The sequence below is a fragment of the Colius striatus genome, chromosome 8, assembly GCF_028858725.1.
Source record: "Colius striatus isolate bColStr4 chromosome 8, bColStr4.1.hap1, whole genome shotgun sequence".
Classification (NCBI taxonomy): Eukaryota; Metazoa; Chordata; class Aves; order Coliiformes; family Coliidae; genus Colius; species Colius striatus.
In genome coordinates, this window is record NC_084766.1 from 30,717,344 (window position 1) to 30,736,155 (window position 18,812).

Here is an 18,812-nt window from a genome sequence, read left to right on the forward strand (position 1 = left end):
TTTGGGTGTGGATGAAGAGTTCACTTTCATATCTTGCTTTTATATACACAACTAGTAATTTTGGATGCACTGGGAACCTGAATGACTTGTACATTTTCTATATTATACACAGAACTTGTACATCACTGCTCAAGCAGTAAATGAAGTCTGTGTTGTTTTCCACTTCCCAGACAATTGCCTATGGCACTAATGAAGAAATCTACCTTGTGAGCCATGAGTCTATGTTGTAAAAAATGACTAGCAGTTTGGGATATCTGATGGCTTTCCTGATGAATCTGAGATTCAATATCTGCACCAAGCTTTAAATCAATTGGTTTTAGGAGGGAAGGGTCCTGCAATACTGACTTCTGTATGGTCAAGCTGCAACTTTTGTTTCCAATATGAGATACTTTTCCCAAATTCCAGAATGAAGCTTGTGATTGCTTGCTTTGAGAAACATACAAAGATTTAGCAAATGATCATAAACAAACACTCATCAGCTTAGAGCAAAAGATTGCATCAATCAAGAACAAAAACCAGGTGATATTAAAATATGCAACAATTTTTCAACCCTACATTTTCACTGCTAAGAGGAACAAGTGCTTCTCTGCACTGGTAAACTATTTAACAATAGTTTAAAAAACAATAACAGGTACTTCTGAAGCAGATGCCCTTACCAGGTCTGTGGAAATGCTGAGGAGAACGTGACATGGTGGGTGTGTAGCTATGACGACTGTACACCGGAGAATTAATGGAGCCCTGACTAGTAGACCTGTGAATCATGCGATCACGAACATCTTGATAGCCCTGCAGAATAGAAGTATTCACTAATAAATGTAAATGCACATGACACATTTTTAGCAGCACTTAAGTTTCATGGATTTGAAGACATAGCAGAAGCTATTGAAATATCAATATCCCTTAAGCTTCCAGTTTAGTTCATTATTACTATTCTCTAATAATGTGTTCAAAGACTGGATCAGAGTTCAGTCTTGAAGGTTCCAACTCCATCTGTAATTTCTAATAGTTTCTCTATAATCCCAGATTTGCCTACATTCCTGTGATTATATGAAGGAAGCTGCATTCAGAGTGTATCTGTCCTGCAGCGTAGTGCACAACATAGATGAGCTAACTTTCAGCCAGCTGAATTGGAGACCAGAAAGAAGTCAATAGCTGCAGCACAGCTCTCTGTGGCTCACTTTACTATGTGTCTCAACTACCTGCATCAAAAGGCATTTAGTATCAAAACTGGATTCTCCTTGTATTTGAAAACATGACACCATCTTATATAGCAAAATTCAATTTACCTGGTTTCCTGGGGAAAAACAGCCACTAGCCCCCTAAATGCTTACCCCCCTCCCCCTCCTCAAACAAACCTGCTCCCCACAGTTATGCTTTCTTCAAGACAAAACTGCAAATGTTTTAGTAGAAAACATGGCTTATTATCTGGTTTAGAGTAGCATTATAGCTCATGCAAATCATCCAAGTCCTGTGGTCTGAGTTCACTTGTGCCACAAGGATGAATGTACCCAAAGTGACCTCTGCTGTTCCAATGACTCTGCTTTACAGAGCAGTAGGAGCTTCTCTTTTTTTTTGTACAATCTGTCAATCAGAACTTCATGTTTTCTTTGTAGAGTTAACCTTTCTAGTGAAGTTTCAGTATCCAGAAAACACGTCTATGTGGCAAACAGAGATGGTCAGACTGACAACAAAAGTGAAACCTGCATATGCTGAAGTGAATCGTTCTAATCACAGTAAGATACTGCCCCCAAAGGTTCCACCAAACTTACTTCTGCAGAAGGGGTAGGTGATAATGTCCTTGGAGACTGCAAAGATATAAAAATAAAGTTACTGAAACACCATTGCATGTGATGGAACAGAAAATGGTAATATAAGTATTGCTGCAGATACACTGATACATGGCAGCGTAAAGTGGTGATACAAATACTACTGAGGTCACTGCAGCACTGGAGCTTGCACTCTCCACATTGCTCAGAATCTGCTCCATAAATCATTGAAACAATTAAAGTTACTGGAAGAATCTTTATAAGCGTGATTAATTCAGTCAAATACTGTGTAGCATCATCTCTCAGCCGTTTAATCATTGTGGTAATTAAAACATAGCTGTAAAGATCAAAATCAGAAAGGGTTATTAATTTAATAACCATGCTTGTTACTAAGAAATCTTTAAAATGGAAAGCAAAAGTAAATAGTCTTAACTCAGAACTTTGCATGGAAAATCAGAAATAACTTCTAGGATGAAGCATGATTTTCCTCCAGCACATAGACTCTGGCAAAAATGTGCTTCTCCCCAAGGCCTTACACTTCATACCCATGCAAAGGAGCACGTAGTTGTCATCCACGTTTCTTTGATATGATTTCCTTTAAATCTCTGTGTTCTTCCATGGTTATGTAAGCAGAACAGACAGGAATTACAAGCATATATACTGAAAGAACCACACAAAGGCCACTGGGCAGAAATATGCTCAATGTTATAACAAGTTTCTATTACAGTGATAGGGAAACTGAGGCAAGAAATACCTTTAGAAATGAAACAAAGGATTGTGCATATGTTGATGGTACAAACAAGAATAAAGGCTTTGTATAATTACCAGTTGTGTGCCCTTTAATCACAAGGCAATTTGAAGCTGGAAGATCAGGATTTAATTATTTTCTTTATGCACTAAACTTCCATATTACTTAATTGCCATAATAAACTGTCCAAGGGATTATGCTTTCAAATAAGAACCCAATTATTACAGAATGATACAGCTATTAAGATAATGTCTTAGAAGCAAAACTGCTGATTCTGGTCTATTACAATAACGTACAAGGGCAGTAGTGTAAAAGGTATGCAGAACTTCTGGTAAGAAATATCCAGCTGTATATTCTGCATTGAGAGACCATTAACTCTCCTGGAGCTGGCTGCACTGTGAAAGCCAATTATCCAAATAAAGGAGTGACATTTTTTATTTGGGTAGAAAACGGCCCCTTTTCCACAAGCTTCCATAAAGCTTTTTAACAACTGCTTTTGTTACTTTCCATCTAGGCCTTGAATATCTTTTACAGTCTTGCTTTCCTAATCCTTATAACTGCACAGTTCTATACAGCAAACCACCATTTCACTACAGATCTAACAGAATCAGCTGTAAAAACTTTGCTCCATGTGAAACATCTTGTATGCAGTGCTATGTAGCATCACTCTCCAGAAGAACTGAGAGCTAATCTAAAACCTTTCCATATGAAAAAAAAGCAAGTGTTGGGATGTGCATTCCCACATATTTCTACTAGTGATTTATGTGTTACTGTAAATAAACACATTTCCATAACCTACTGTGGCTGCCTAGATGCTAAGGTATTGACTACTGTAAAAAGTAGTCTCAGGAATCAAAGACTGCAAAGGCATCCCAGAGAGTAACACATGCTGAATCCAGTACCAACCTGTTATGTATTTTCACTCCATCACAGTCTGACATCATTTTGTTGTTTTTGGGGAAATGGAACCACACTCGGCAGCCAACTTACTGTTTTATCATGCACAGGTGAACTGTCCTATCTCAAATTCTGGCTCTGCCATGAAAAGTTTGGTTCTTCAGGGTTTATGAGGTCTTTTAAAATCCTGTCACAGCAGTCTACACCAGTCAGTTTGAAATACACTGTGCAGTCACTGAGAAGAAACAGCTCAGTTCCAGAATAGTAAACCAGTGGAAATGCAGAGTGATGACTCCAGATTGAAAAAAAATCCCAGGAACCAAAAAAGAAGTCTGGGTAGAGATCAAATACACAGTGAAACAAGCTCAATGCTCTATCACTTTGAGATCTAAGGGCCTGCTCTAATACCTGAAGTCCTAGAGATCATTTTGTACTTTGGGAAATCTCTGCAAGCTTTTTGAGGTGTCATTTTATAACACAAGTTCCACCGTTTTGCACTGACCCCATTTTAACTTGCTTTTTCATTGAAATACCAGGTTGGATGCCTGTCCCATTCTGAAGCATCTATCACATTAGAAAAACCCTTTTCTCATTGTACAACGACTCGTTTACTGAATGCTGTTACAGCCATTCAGTGCTTTCAACAGACAATATTAGAAACAAAAGACATGCAGATAAAATACTGCTTTTCTCAGTGTTTATGTAACACAAGTCCAAACTGAGAAATTTCCATCAAATCCTAGCAAGGCAGAAGTTATAGGACATGAAGAACTGGAGCAATTGGCAGTTTCTGGAAACATTATCACTTTCCAAAGTGGTCAGTCTCAGTAGCACAAAACATATCTACAGACCTCATTTCGTTTTTCTTCACCTCATCTCTTTTTTATTAGAAGCTAAACCACCTCCTCCTGAGCTCCCTTCCTCTTGCCCCGCTGCCTGCTGGTGAGTGTGTAACTAAACAGCCCGGGCTCGCTAGATGGTGCTATGGGGAAACAATTTTCACCGCAGACTTCCAGAAAAACAAGACTGGGATTTAAATGATCAAGACAGATTACGAGTGAGAAACTTCCCAAAGCATTTACCTTCCATTGTAAGAAAGAAGAAAGTCACATGCTGTGTTTTCTCACTTTCTATGGCTAAGGCATATAATTTTCATATAGCCCATTCCCTGTAATTCAGGTTTGTCTCCAGTAATGGATTTAACTTCAGTGGCTCTTGCACTTCTCCCTTGTACATCCAGAAATTTTTCTTATATGAGTTTGGCAACTTTTTAATGACTGTGAAGGACATTTCTAGTATACAGGTTTATACTCAGGGTCCCCTTTGAATTAACACCACCACATACACACACTTTGCAAAGAGAATGTGGGTTATATCGTTCAAAGCCTGCAAATCCCTGCCATGGCTAAACGTGTCACCTCCTCTGCTTTTCAAAGATGCTGGCGGCTGATTATGACATATCAATATTCTTGTCACTTGATATCACAACACAAACACAAAGTAAGAGAACACTCCACCTCAATGGGCTTGTGTTCTCATTAGGGCAAGGGAAGGGAGGAGAAACAGGGACAAAGAGGTGAGGTGACTTGCCCAAAGTCAGCAGTAGCATTGGGTGGAAAACCCAGATCCTGTCCAAATAAGCTGAGAGCCCTTCTGTTTCCAGAACTTCTGTAGTCACCAGAAATTAACTGGATTTAATGTTGGTGAAAACATAGGGTAAGAAAAGCCCAAAGGCTTTTGCTTATCCCCAGAACAAGCCTAACAGCAGACAGCTTCCATCATACTGCTTTATCAGCTCCCACCATACTGCTTTGTCAGTGAGAAGCTTCCTCGCAAAGATTAACAAATAGTTCACATTCTCTAGGTGAGATTAGTTCCTCCTCTGTGCCCAACAACAGACTTGTGTTCGTAGAAGGTTTTGTGGAATGGGTCAGGCCTGTTAGAACTGATCAGAAGTCATCAGTGATGTAAGATGGATTCACTACCAACATAAATTGGAGGAAGGGAATCCTGTAATATTCAGATTTGTTAATTTCTTGCCTTATTCCTGAGCTGAACAGTCTCCTGAATTTCCAATTCATGTTATAATTTAAAAGGCTAACCCTGTAAAATATTGAAGGACAATGGACAAAAACTGAGGCAGCTCTGATCCGTTAGTGGGCAGAACACTTTGCAAAGAAAACAGATCAGTCACTGATCTGGGCATCTTCAGACCACTGGTGCCAGGATGATTTATTGTATTTTCTTTTTTCTCAGTTCATCTTTGCACTCAATTCAGTCCCAGTCAGTGAAGCCACTGAGATTGCAAGCAAGTAAATCCTTTCCCCTGTCCATTTAGATCTGCTTTCAGCAAGTCAGATTTATAGTCAGTATTATATGACAAAACTTGCTTCACAACCTGCACTGGAGTCACGTAAATAGTAATAGCAGCTATGGAGGTTCACCTGAGAAGACTGGAGGACCCTACCACGTGAAAGATATCTTTAACTATAAATGTAAGAGAATAAACTAGATAGAATTTTTCTATTGTTGCTGGACACAACTAAATGTCATCAGTTAAAATGTGAGGCCAGTATATCCATAACACAACAAACCTGCCTTCCCAGGTGTAAGAGTAATTCATCCTAACCTAGTTCAGAATGCTTGGCGAAGTGCCCCAGAGATGTATTTCCCTTCAATACATGGGAGAGAAAGCATCCCACTGCTCTTAATCCTTTTACTGCCACAGAACACCACAGTATTCCTCATAGTCTGTTGTGAATACTAGTGCTCCACAGTACAGCACCAGGTTGCCTTTTGCCTCACATTCTGGATTTTGCTGTACCCAAAGACGTCCATGTGAGTTAGGAGAATTCCCAGCCAGCCTCCCTGCCATTCCTCTGTCAGTGGCTGGTGTTAATGTAGGTGTTTAATTGTGTCCTTTTGCACATGAGGCACCATCACGATTCTTCCCATTAAACCCAGATCAAACAGACAAAAAGCAGAGTGAACAGCAGCAGCAACATCTAGGAGTGGCAATTAGAAACTGTTTCAAAAGAGGATGGAAGCGAAGCAGGCTTTGAATGAAGCGCAGAGCAGAATGAGTTGCTGGTGGGTTCATTACCTCTCCAAGACTCTGTCTCTCCTGTCTGTCCTCGTAGGCGGAAGTGTAGAATGGCTCATAAGTAATTAGGTCTGGACGTTCAATGTCATAAATGGCCTTGACTTTGGGAATGGCTGCTAAATCCTTGTAATCAAGGATTTCATTGTCTACTTTTGCCTGAAGGTCAAAGACAGAACATAAATTAACTTACACAAATGCACTGGCAATGTCTGTTTTACACATTTTTTTTCTTTTTGTGTATTTGTTGTCACACTGTTGCTATGGAAAACCCTTTTTGGCACTCTACATGCAAAATGACTGCTTCTTGTTCTTCTCCAGCAGGCCTCCTCTGCAAAAGCACACACTGTTTTCTCTGTTTAGCAAAGAAAGAACATGGCATGTATAGATTAAATACGAAGTTTCTTATCCTCAGTAGTGAGCTGGAAGCTTCAGCTCTGCAAACAACTCACTTTGTGGCCTCAGGCAAGTATTTTCACCTTTCTGCTCTTGTTTACTCACATGTAAAACGTGATAACATCAACTTAGTTTGCAGACTACAGACATTACAGGAGGATTCCATGCAGAAGACCACAGACAAAATAAAATCCACTTATAACTGTCCACATGAAAGGAAATACAGCTTATTACAAGGAAATAAAACGGCAAGCAGGACTATTTGTCAGGACTAGGTATCCAAACTCACAATTGAAACTAATATATTAAACTCATCACTCAACCTATACCCACGTTTCTGACTAAGGCATACGCTGCTTACTAACTGCACACTACATGGTACTAACATTGACTACTTTTTACCAGTAAAAGTGCAAAGAGCTCTTGACTGGTTAAAAAATGGAAGTAGAAAATCAGTCCCAAAGACAGCTGCAACCATTAGAAGGAGCTACATAGAGGCCTTATGTATAGTTTAGATAGCTAGCATCTTTCCTTAAAAGAGATTATTCAAAGAGAATATTCAAATAGATTTTCCACTCTCCTAGATATTTTATTTATTCATAGTAGGCTGCACAAGGAAACAGGCTGATCTGTTTCCACTCGTATTCAGTTCCATTCCTCCTGAGTTCTAGCACCTAGATTGAAGTGCATTTGCCTTCCCAAGCTCTCCTAACAACCAGTGGTTTTGGTGGTTCTTAAGCAATGTCAGAAATGTGAAACAATACAAAACATCTCTTTTTGAGAGGAGGGAGATTTGAAATAGTTAGGAAATTCACTTTCTAAAAGTAGCCTCAAATCTGTTCAGTTTTTGCCCACAAGAAATAAAGAAACACTTTAACCTTTAAAATACGTAAGTATATTAATGTATGCTATTTCTGTAATGTTTTACCACAGCCTGTTAATGATCTGCAGATATGCCTGTAAAGTCTTAGTCCAATATAAATCACCACAGATATTTTTGGAGACCCTGGTCTAGGCCATCATGTTGCCTTACAGACAGACTGTGCTGTTGAGCAACAGTTCAATATCATAAGCTACAGCTATTACCAGCAGAATGGCAGTTGTCCAGGACAAGCTCTGCGTTTTGATATCTGAAGCACGAACATTTTTAATCTATTAGCTATCTTTTGTTGCTGTTGTTGAAATGTGCTGAAAAACTAGTATTTCACTTGAACTCAGGACTTGAGATTTGTAATTTTGGTAGTTTTTCAGCATTATTACACATGTAACTCATAAATTTCCATGTCTTACATTACATTTCTACCTACATAATCTCAACATTATCTACAAAATCAGTGATTCAGCATTCTGCATAGGTAAGAGAAAAGAAAGTTTGCCCTGTTTCTTCCCAGTATACCTTCATTTTTGTTCCCCTCACAAGGGGTGCTCTAACTTGCCTTCCTGTGATTTTCTTCCTTAGCTGTTAATCTTTCATTTCTGCCTTGGGTTTTGTGCAGCTTATCTGACAGTATGTTTTATATGAGGACAAAGGAAGTGTAGGGTATATGCATGGAAATACAACACTGAGAAGGCTGGTTTTTCCTTTTATCACACAAGTACATCAGAGCTGATATTCTTCCTCCTTAGAACTGGATTAACACAGCCACAGAAAATTACTTCTTTTTTTTTTTTTGACCCTGTGGACTTCTCTGCCAAGATTAAGAATAAAGATGCTGACATTTACAACACCAAACTGCCTGGAAAAGTGGTATGAGAAGTGTAGAAAACCATTATTCCCTTGAAAATTTTTGGCCAACCTTCTGCTAATGTATTTTTACTTTTAATTTCTAAGATTTCACAGGCTCAAAAAGTACCAATAGTGAGGCCAAGAAGTCAAAGACATCCTCTAAAATAATGAAGGAGGAAGCTTGATTACTGAAGGAATCATATTAAACTCAAACTCACTACAACATCACAGGTAATCACAAATACAATAGCGTGCCAGTAGCTTTGCATTTTCAGCACTGTTAGTTTAGTAAAAGAGGAATGCTTAATATTTTTGTTCTTAAATAAAAACCACCTTCTTTCTACAAACAAAATATCTGACTTCTGAAATGGAAGGTGTTGTATCAGACAGGCTTCTTATAGTGTAGCTGACTCTCCTCCTCGTGTCCTGCAACCACAGACAGCAGGTCTCAATCTCAGTCAGTCAGGTGCACAGATCTCCTCAGGTATCTCTCAACAAAGACCTGTTGGCCTTCTGTCCCTCTTTTCATCACCAAGTGACTTCAAGAGTATATGTTTCTAAGGGAAATATGACCTGGAAAAGGCTTACCCTCCTTTTGAAAATTTCTAGTTATAAAAACTACATGGTAAGAGTTTTAACAATCTAACCACTAGACAAAAGGTATTAGCATCAATATAAAAGTGATTTATTTCAGCATGGAGTATTTCACGTGCAAGTAAGGGATTGGCAGCTTATTCCTCAGAAGGAATACTTACATAGATAGTGTGGCCTGGAGAGCCAGGTATACTGGAACCTGGTCTGGAATAAATGCTTTCTGATGATGTTCTTGTAGGCTGAAAAACAAAAAGTAACTTTTCAGAGCAACGTGAAACCATTAACATTGGTAATTTTGATTTTAAGTGAAGAAATCTGCATGTACCTTGAAATTAACTGAATTTAGGAAAAAACCATCAACACAAACGCAAGCATTCTGGTAAATTTCACAATCTTGTGAGGCAAGTGGGCTTTTTGTTTTTGTAGGGGAAGGAGTGCTGTGAGAGGGGAAAGAGGTTTTCTAAACCATACAATGTAAAAGACTGACAATAACAATGAACAAAATCAAACACCACCTGCCAGAGACACTGCAAGGAGCCATACAAAGCACAATCCAGAACAGTCCTGCTGGTCATTTTATCAAAATATTAGTTCAACAGCTAGGTGTATCAGCAGCTCAGCAGACAAGACTGTTGAGAGGAGCACAGCACACATGTTATCACTTTCTAGATTGTCAATCACTGGATTTCCATTATGAATACAGAACTGAATTCAGCCCTTCTAAGCAGGAGGACTAGAAATCATTAGCTTGGAGCTGTTCCTTACACCTGCAGCAAAATCTAGATGCAATCTGAAAGCTGAACTGTGGACAGAAATGTCAGGATTCTCCATGCTGCAAAAGACCTTAACAACAATGTCCTACAAATTGAGATTCATGAGCCCAGTCACACCCCTACAGAGCAAATGCTGTTACACATTTAGCAGATTTTCCAACACTTCATTAGGACTAAACTGACACCAATTCTCTGCAGGAAGTTTTGTCAAAGGAGACAAAATAACTTATTGTTTGAGATGTCAGCATCCTGAAAACTTGACTGCAAAACATCAATCAAAAGTCACTCAGGCTATTGTGGCATTTACTCCAAAACTCAGCATGTGGCAGACACACAAAGGTAGCCAATGATATCCCACTCACAACTGAGAAAACATGAGCAATTTTTGCTCCCTAAATGACTGCAAAGAACCGAATTCCATCATAATGCAATGCATAGGCAAATGACTTAGATGACACTTGTGAAGGGGGATACTTTAAATGTCACTGAAAATGAAATCTTGGTGAATAGTCCTTACCTCATCAGCTTGTGACATTGAACTAAGGGACCTTGAGGAACATGCTGAAGAGAAACAAGGCCTGACAACCTGGCTCGCTGATTTTTCTCATGAAATACTAGACCTTATTTCTCAGCATATATTCTCTGAAAGCATCCTTCAACAGACCTCAGAGTCTTTCTACATTTTATTTCACAGCTAGGAAAGCTATTGGAACCAGCCATATAAAAGATGATGAAAACCAGTCAAGCTTTACAGCAAGCTTTCTCTGACTTCACTTGTGGAAATGAAATCATCACGTTCAGGGAGGGCCAGAGGAATAAAATCCTTTGAACATGTTCCACCAAAAAACGTGAAGATTCAGATCAAACAGAAAGCAGATGCAGCTGTGGATCAACACAGTCACAAACCCTTTTCAGAGAACGTCTGACAACATCAGGTCTCAGATGGATCTTGATGTTTTTCTTTCCATTTCTCTCTGTAGCTGCAAATTCCTACATCCCAAAAGGCACCAGAAATTTCTCTGCTGCTCCTCCCATGATGCAATCAAAGCAAAAAAACCCAACAACAGCCACTTGTTCCATGGAAATGTTACAAGAATTAAGCTGGAAAATCTCACTGTTGTTTAGAAACACTTTATTCCCTCTTCCATTCTGCCATTTCACACCACTGTCTGTCTGAGTGGAGACACGTGTAAGATGTTGCTGCAGTTGCTATGGAAAACAATTATTTTCATTACAACATAGGAAACAGTATTAAGTAGCTGAGGTACTGTTAGGGGTGTCTCTGTTACCTTTGACTTCTGGCAGACACACTTTAAGGGCTTTGCCTCTTGTAGGAAAACAAGTATTAGAGGCAGTTAGGTCTTCTTCCCACCTGGCAGGCTCTCTGGCTTGCTCTTTGCTCAGGGTCTTCCATAATCACTTCAGAAAACAAGAAATTCTTGGCCCTTGGACCATTAACTCTGTCTCAACTCTTAGTTGCCAATGATAAAAACATCTTCAGCAAAGGGAAATTCACTTGTGTTTATCATTTCAGTGAATTTATTAAATAGAGTTAGATATCTTAAGACAGTTTAAGTCACATGCTGCTAACAATTTTCTTAGTTGCTCTGAACCCTGGTGTAAAGGAGCAGTGGTCTGATGGACTGGCAAGCTGTAGCACCTGTTCATCAATTGTAGTCTTCTATTGCAAAGCTCCACATTCCCTGGGCAGGACACCATCCAGCCAGCCACTGCCTAAGCACACACTGTTCCTCTCCCAAGGAGTTTCATCCAAGGAGACTTGGAGTTCTGTGGCTCCCCTATTTGCTCCCAGTCCTGTATCTTGCTTAAGTTTATGACACACCCCTGAAGACAGTGCATGGAAGAGAGGACTTCTACATCTATTTTCACCCTTCCTGCCTCACTTTGTCCTATTTCTTGTTTTGAATGACAGATGGCTAACCCTTTCCTACTCTGCTGCTCCCATAAGGTCTGGAATTCTTCATAGCTTTGCACTTTCCCCTCAAGACAATTGCATTACACTTAAAAATATTTATGCTGCTTACCTTAACAAATATACACAAAAGATTCCTTGATATAGGCTATTTCTCTAGCTTACTTTTAATTGCTACAGTTGGCTCCTCTCCTAACAGAGCTGTAATAGCTTCTGACTGAAAATCTATGATGGAGTATGGCTTTTATTACATTGTACATTACCTCTTCATAGGCAGTTAAGAATCCCCCACTCTGTGTACAATATTGTGACTTTATAACTTCAAGAGGTGGCAAGAGACACACTGCAGGTCAAGCACTCTATTGGAGCAATTGCAATGGGGTGTAAATTCCACCCAGAGGAGAGCTGAATAGAGCACAGGTGAAACTGGAATAGCAGCTATCCCTCATTTAACCTTTAACCTGCAGTGGAGATATCATGTGAACGTCTCTTGCACACATTTTTGGAAGAAGACTGGCAAAGGAATTGGAGGAACCATCCTGTAACAGAAATGCATTGACACAGAGGTATTTCCTTCCATCACAATAGTTCTGTAGCACTTGTTCCATACTCCAAGCAAAAAAAACCCAAAAAAGTTAAGCTGCCTTCCTTCTTCTGCAAACAGATCTGGAATGCTCCTTATATGATTGTTTGTGCTCTTGAGGGATTCAAAGAAGAGTTTTTCATAACACCACCTTTGTGGAAAAGCAAATTTCTATGAAGAACTAAAGCTAATCTTCTTTTCCTTTTCTTGTGGTGCACGGCCTTTCTCCACATTTTCTGACAGTAGAAGAATCATCTGGATTTTTCTTTCTTCTTCCACCCAAATGGATGGAACAGACATCAATATAGGATGTCTATACCAGATAGAGGAAGTCTACGAAGTATATGAAAAAAATCAATAGAAATTCATGCATGTCATTACAGGAGCCAAAGGAAAAGAACCAGATCACAGAGCATCTAAAGTAGCTGCAAGACTTCTCAGTATTTCTCACCTTATTACAGACTTCTTATTTTTATGTTTTTGTTCCATGCATTTTTCTTCAATGCAAAAGTTCTTTAGCAACTTCACTGGCCAAGGTAACACCATCATGCTCATCCTTTTAGGCTGCCCGTGAATTTCAGTGCTCAGTTATTGCATCACCATGCATATGCCCCAAATTGATTAACTCACCATTGTAATATCAGACTGCAAAGCTTACTATGTTCATCTGCATTTACCTCATTTTGTCATGTCATCATGCATGGCACACCAGCTAAGTAAATAACTCCTTTAAAACAAAAATCCACGCCAGAGCCACTCACATCATCCAGATGCTGCTACAATGTGGTGGCTCTGGCTTTCTCAAGGACAGATGTTCAAACTCATGCTCTAGAAAAACTTACAAGTGCAGGCAACCAGATCAAAACTGATCCCAAGAACATCTGGCCAAATGGATGCACTATTGTCTAACAAAGGCATCATCAGCATCATTTACAGTACCTGCCTTAGTTTTTTGATAGAGTTCATTATGCAAGGCGGTGATAATAGCTGCAGAAGAATGAATACGTTTTCACTTAATAACATTAAACAAATTCTCCAAACCTCAGAAGCAAGTGAAGCATGTTTATAAACAAACTGATAGAAGATTAGAGTGTAATTTATTCTATGAGGCAGACATAATTTTGCAATAGCAAGGAATTTGGCTTTCCCAGTACAACACTTGCTACTCTGCCCACCTGTTTCATCAACTGCTGAGGTTTTACAGTTATTTAGGACTTGGAAGCAGGGTTCATTAAACACAGGCTTCCTAGGAATTTCAGTAATTTTCAGTGGCTGTTTACAAGACCAATAAAACACCTCAGTGTGACAGCATTCATTGTGCCTGTCTGCGAGTTTAACCGTATCCTTCTCCTTAACAGAGCGCTTCCTTCAAACGTATGCATTCATTATTTTCCTGACTGAAGAATCTACATTCTATATGCATCAAGACAAAATTAGTGAACAGGTTTAGTTCAAACTCACCCAGACACGCATATTAATAGGTTATAACTAATTTTTCTCTCCTTTCTAGACACAAATGCTGGACAGGAGAATGAATTTCCAGCACACAATCACTGAAAGCACATTGCTTCCAAATGAACTTTTACTACCGATGCAAACATAGCCTTCACCAAGAAAAAGTGGAAAGGAGAAAAAAATAAAATGAGAAGTCCAGAACATACTGAATTCAACAGCAAACTTCTCAGAGAATTCACAGGATTTCACCCTATAGTTTGCAACATACAATTTTAATGTAGATTCAAGCCTTTGTCTCAGTGTTATGAGCAACAGCAAGGATAGTATCTTTGTGTCTGCTCTGCAGAAGACCACTTGAAGCCAAAACCTGCCTTGAATTACACTTTGTGTAATCATTATGTAAATCTAAACAGAACTTAACACTGGCCAAATATACACACGAGGATGTTCATCTGACTTTAAGCTATTTGTATCCTACTCAATGTACAAAGCAAGAACCAGAACAGAACCTGACATGGCCTGCTCCGGTTTTGCCTTGCATATTTTTCTAACATGTTGAACAGAATTTGGGTTTTTTTTAATCCTACGGCTCCTGGATTTCAGCACTGGAAACGCAGACTCATGCATGCTAAAGTTAATGCAAAAAGCCACTACAATAGCCTAAAAGATGTGTAGCCTAAAACAGTTGCAGGGTTTGCTGTTCTCAGACTCCAACATTCCATTCCATAAAGCCTAGGACTGCAGAGACATTGGCCTCCTTATGAGCACTGATAACACACCTTTATAGCTCTATTTTCTTGATATTTACTTCTGTAGCTAACACAGAGTGGCATTCAAGAGTGGTTAATGCATTACAATATCCTAAGTTAACTGACACAGAAAAAAAGCCCAGGCCTGGCATTAACTCCCACTGAATCACAGTGTTGGAGTGAGCTGCAACACTCTCCTGCAGACTGCAGCTGACACAAATATCTTGCCCTGGCTGATGACATGACTATGTCTACTTTGCAATTAGAGATGTAAAGGCAGCACAAGCAGACACAATGGAAATCCAGTGGCATGGACTCAGTCTGCCTGGCCCCACCTGCCTGTACCAAGTCCACACCAGTACACTCTGTTACCATGTGAAAGCCTTCATGCAGTACAGCCACACATCCCCTGCAGAAGACACAACTAATAACTAAACACTGCCCTGAAGGAGAAGAAATGGAAGGAGGGGGGTGCTTATAGGTGCAAAGCAAACTCAAGGGAGTCTGAGAGTAGAAAGGTAGTCCAGAATCAAGAGGACAGGGAAGAGCTCCCAACTTGGACGTGGATGTGCCCCAGATAAAGGCAAGTGCTCTTGGGTAGCACACAGAACATGTCCAAACCTGGAATTCAGTAAATATTTTCTTAGCTAAAGTGCAGTTGGTCAATACATATAACAAAGAAAATGATGGCATTTTTGTTTCTAAAACCCATAAGCCATTGTTCATGAGAAACTATTTCTTTCTAACCAGTCAGATGCTTTTCACCATTTTCATTTACTTCGTATTTGCACTCTTTTTTTTTGGTTTAGAAGAAAAGCTTCCAGTAACACTGGAAGAACAACACTACAGCCCCCAAAAGCTTATCTCAATCTAAAAAAGAAATCATAACTTTTAAGCATTTCATTAAACAAAATGAAAAATGTGAGAATTAACAAACAACACTGCATTACATGATGCAAAATACCGCGTCAGTGCCCGTGGTGGCAAGTGATAGCAGGGAAGCTGTGTGACAGAAGTAGCAGCAAGCGCAGCGAATGACAATAATGAAGAATCTTCTCAGTAAAGAAGACCATTATCAACACTTTGAAAACACAACAGCAAACCTCTGCAGAGCGTGGCCTGCGCAGAACCAGACTCTTTGGATAAAAGAACTCAGATGAGGAATGCTGTCATGAAACACAAAAGGGAAAAATGAGTGAAAAGGAAAGCAGTTTCCCCAGCTCAGTGGTTAAGCTCTTTTTTCTGTCAAGTTACTATTATCTCCTTGCTAGATAATCATCTGTGTGTTATAGTATCTATGTTACTCAGTGATCCTTTCCAGGCAGTTGGAAAGTAAACCCTAAGCAATATATATTTTTGTAACATAAACATGGTTGCTTTATTTTCTGCTTGTTTTGGCTTTGTCATCCTCCACAAATATCCAGTGAGGGGAAGATCTAAAGCAACCACTGTTTTTATGAACTCCCTCTCAGATCCTGACCAGCTAGAATGCTGATTAGTTTATATCACAATTCAGTTACTGAGACAAAACAGAACTTGCTGAAAACTTCTGAAGTTAGTGTAATGATAAAAAGGCTTTTTGTTGCTCTATAGGGAAAAGAAACCCAGCAGAGCATATAGGCCATGCCACTCACTTTTTGCTGAATCAACATAAAATCTAGGCCTGACCCTGAACATGGCTATAGCAGGTATTTGTCAACTCCCAAACCAGATTCCCATTCTCACATCAGGTCTAAATGTATGCCACAAGAAACTGAAAGTCAATGAAAGTATAAGTCATAATTTAGTGGTGTCGTGTTCATTAGTACCTAGTTCCCCCAGTTTCGTTTGTGTCTATACCTACCTGTTTGCTACTGCCTTCACCTGAGTCAGCAGAATGAAACACGTGTCAAAGCCATCAAAGTGAAGTGGTTTTAAAATAAGGTGTCTGACTTTGCACCAGAGTAGATGGAGATTATCTGTGCTGTACAGTTGAAGACAAAAATCCTCCATCTCTCCAGCTAGGTTCAGTATGGTGCATTTGTCAATGCCTTTGAAAGACAAATTAAACCTTGGCATGGAAGCTCTCATCCAGGAGCAAGGCAAACTTTTTCAGACATTCCCTCAATATGCATTCCTTCACTTCATTTTCCTGCAAGAACTCACTTAGGCAAAGTCTTGCAGGTGGATGAATTCATTTCCTTCACTCACGTCAACTAAAATTGTCTGAGGGGGAAGAAGACTGATGTGCTTGAATATGGAACAGAAAAAAAGGGAAATATTTGAGGAGGGCTTAAGCTATTGCTATAGGGAAGGGGAATAAGCCAACTGATTTATAAGGTCAGCTGGAGAAGGTTCATAAGGACTGCCGTGCAGTCAGGAGGGCTTTGATAAGACTCTTGGGTCCAAGTACTCTAACCATTCACTACAAAGCACAAGTATTCTGACACTGAAGTAGGGCCAAAGCACCGTCTTACATTCAAATCGTTAAATAAGGAAGAAAATCCAGTCTGGCAGAATTTTCTGGTTTTTTATGGAAATTCAGGACAGAACAGTGTGCAAAGGCTGGATGGTACCTACAGTGATGTTTGGCCATGCCAGATCCCATGCCCATCTAGAGCCAATTATACGTCTTTATGGTGAGTACAGTCCATACTAGCATGAACTCTGCTCAGCAAAAATGTGTCTGCACATTACCTATGCCCACAGTAAAGTCTCTGCTGGGGATGTTTTACAGAGCAGTGCATCTGAGTAAACTCTAAAGGAGGTGGCTTCCTGTAAATAAACCACACACAGAACACAACCCACATGATATCCTAGGTATCTCCATGTCAGTACCTCTTAGTTTCCTTCTCTGATAGATATTTTATTTATATTCATAGTAATTATTCATAATTTATTAACATCCAGAAAAATTAGCCAGATTCAAACTGAGACATCAACAAGACCAAATTGTCCAGATGGCAAATTAATGAATATAGGCTTAGAATTTCTTGGTGCATGCAAAAAGCCAAGCTCCAGCACTTATCAGTGCAGCATTATTGCCATCAAAGGTTTGATTCAGAAAGTTTGTCTGGATATGCTGAGGTCACTCAAAGGGTAACTGCAGCTCTTCTTGGCATTCAAATTAATATCACTAAATGCTGTAAATAACCACACAGTTATGAAACAATTATACAGATGTGTAAAAATACTAACATATACTGTAGTATAAAATATACTGTAGTATTTGCCCTGTTCACATTTTCCTGCTTCAAAGTCTCTCTCACAATAATTGAGATATGAAATGAAGTGTCTTAGAGACTTTGCCATGTCTGTAAGTCAGTAGATGACATTATCTTTAAAGCAGTGCACTGAGGCAGGTATGTGAAGGTGGTGAGCCTAAAAATCAGAGCTATACCTCTGAAGTGCCTCCACTGTTTATCCTGCCAGAGTAGTGACAGCTATGCAAAAAAAAAAACAAAAGGAAAAAGTCACTCTTTTAAGAACAACATTCAGGTATTGCATGAGCAAAATATCTGGTCTGTTCTTCCATGAATTCAGCTTACCCGTAGCTTATCTTCAGTCTTGGTGGATTGCTTACAGTCCGGATGCCAGACAGTGGAACCTGAGGGGGGAAAAAGCCATCTTTATTCAGAGGAAAGGAGATGACTTCCAGGCACGACAAGTCAGTTATTAAAGAGGATCCCTTTGCTGCATTAGGTGTTTGTATGTTCTGTATGAACTATGAAAAGCCATTCACATTCAACTCTAGCTCATGAGAAATACAAGTGAAGCAAACAAACAAAAAATTCAAATCCTTGACCCACCTTCCCAGCTTCTTCCCGAGGCTGTCAAAGCACTTTGCCCCCAGTCTTAATTAAAACTCAAACAGCCTCGAGCAGCAAGAGAGGCAGCAAGCACCAGCTGGAGGAACTGAAAGATAGAGGATTCCTCTGAGCAGGATGGAGGCTAAGAGCAAAAGAACTTGGTTCTGATTACATGATCTGTTCTCCCCTTATGTACTGCATCACATGCAAAATGGATGTTCTGATTTTAAGTCTATTCATATTGGGAAAGTCCTATGACTTCCTTGAGCAATAGGTGTCATATTGAGTTACTGTGAAGTATTAC

General features: G+C 39.5%; 1 protein-coding gene across 2 annotated transcripts in view; it reads right to left on the reverse strand.

The window, feature by feature from the left end:
• The window catches only part of ABLIM1 (actin binding LIM protein 1), a 195,498-nt gene that overhangs the window by 31,787 nt on the left and 144,899 nt on the right, over positions 1-18,812 (reverse strand). For both annotated transcript variants that reach the window (XM_062001129.1, XM_062001128.1), the window contains exons 8-12: positions 18,248-18,306; positions 9,389-9,466; positions 6,515-6,670; positions 1,770-1,805; positions 657-786 (exon numbers count right to left, since the gene is read on the reverse strand). In XM_062001129.1, coding sequence (XP_061857113.1) covers positions 657-786; positions 1,770-1,805; positions 6,515-6,670; positions 9,389-9,466; positions 18,248-18,306 — 459 coding nt within the window. The remainder of the gene's footprint in view (positions 1-656; positions 787-1,769; positions 1,806-6,514; positions 6,671-9,388; positions 9,467-18,247; positions 18,307-18,812) is intronic.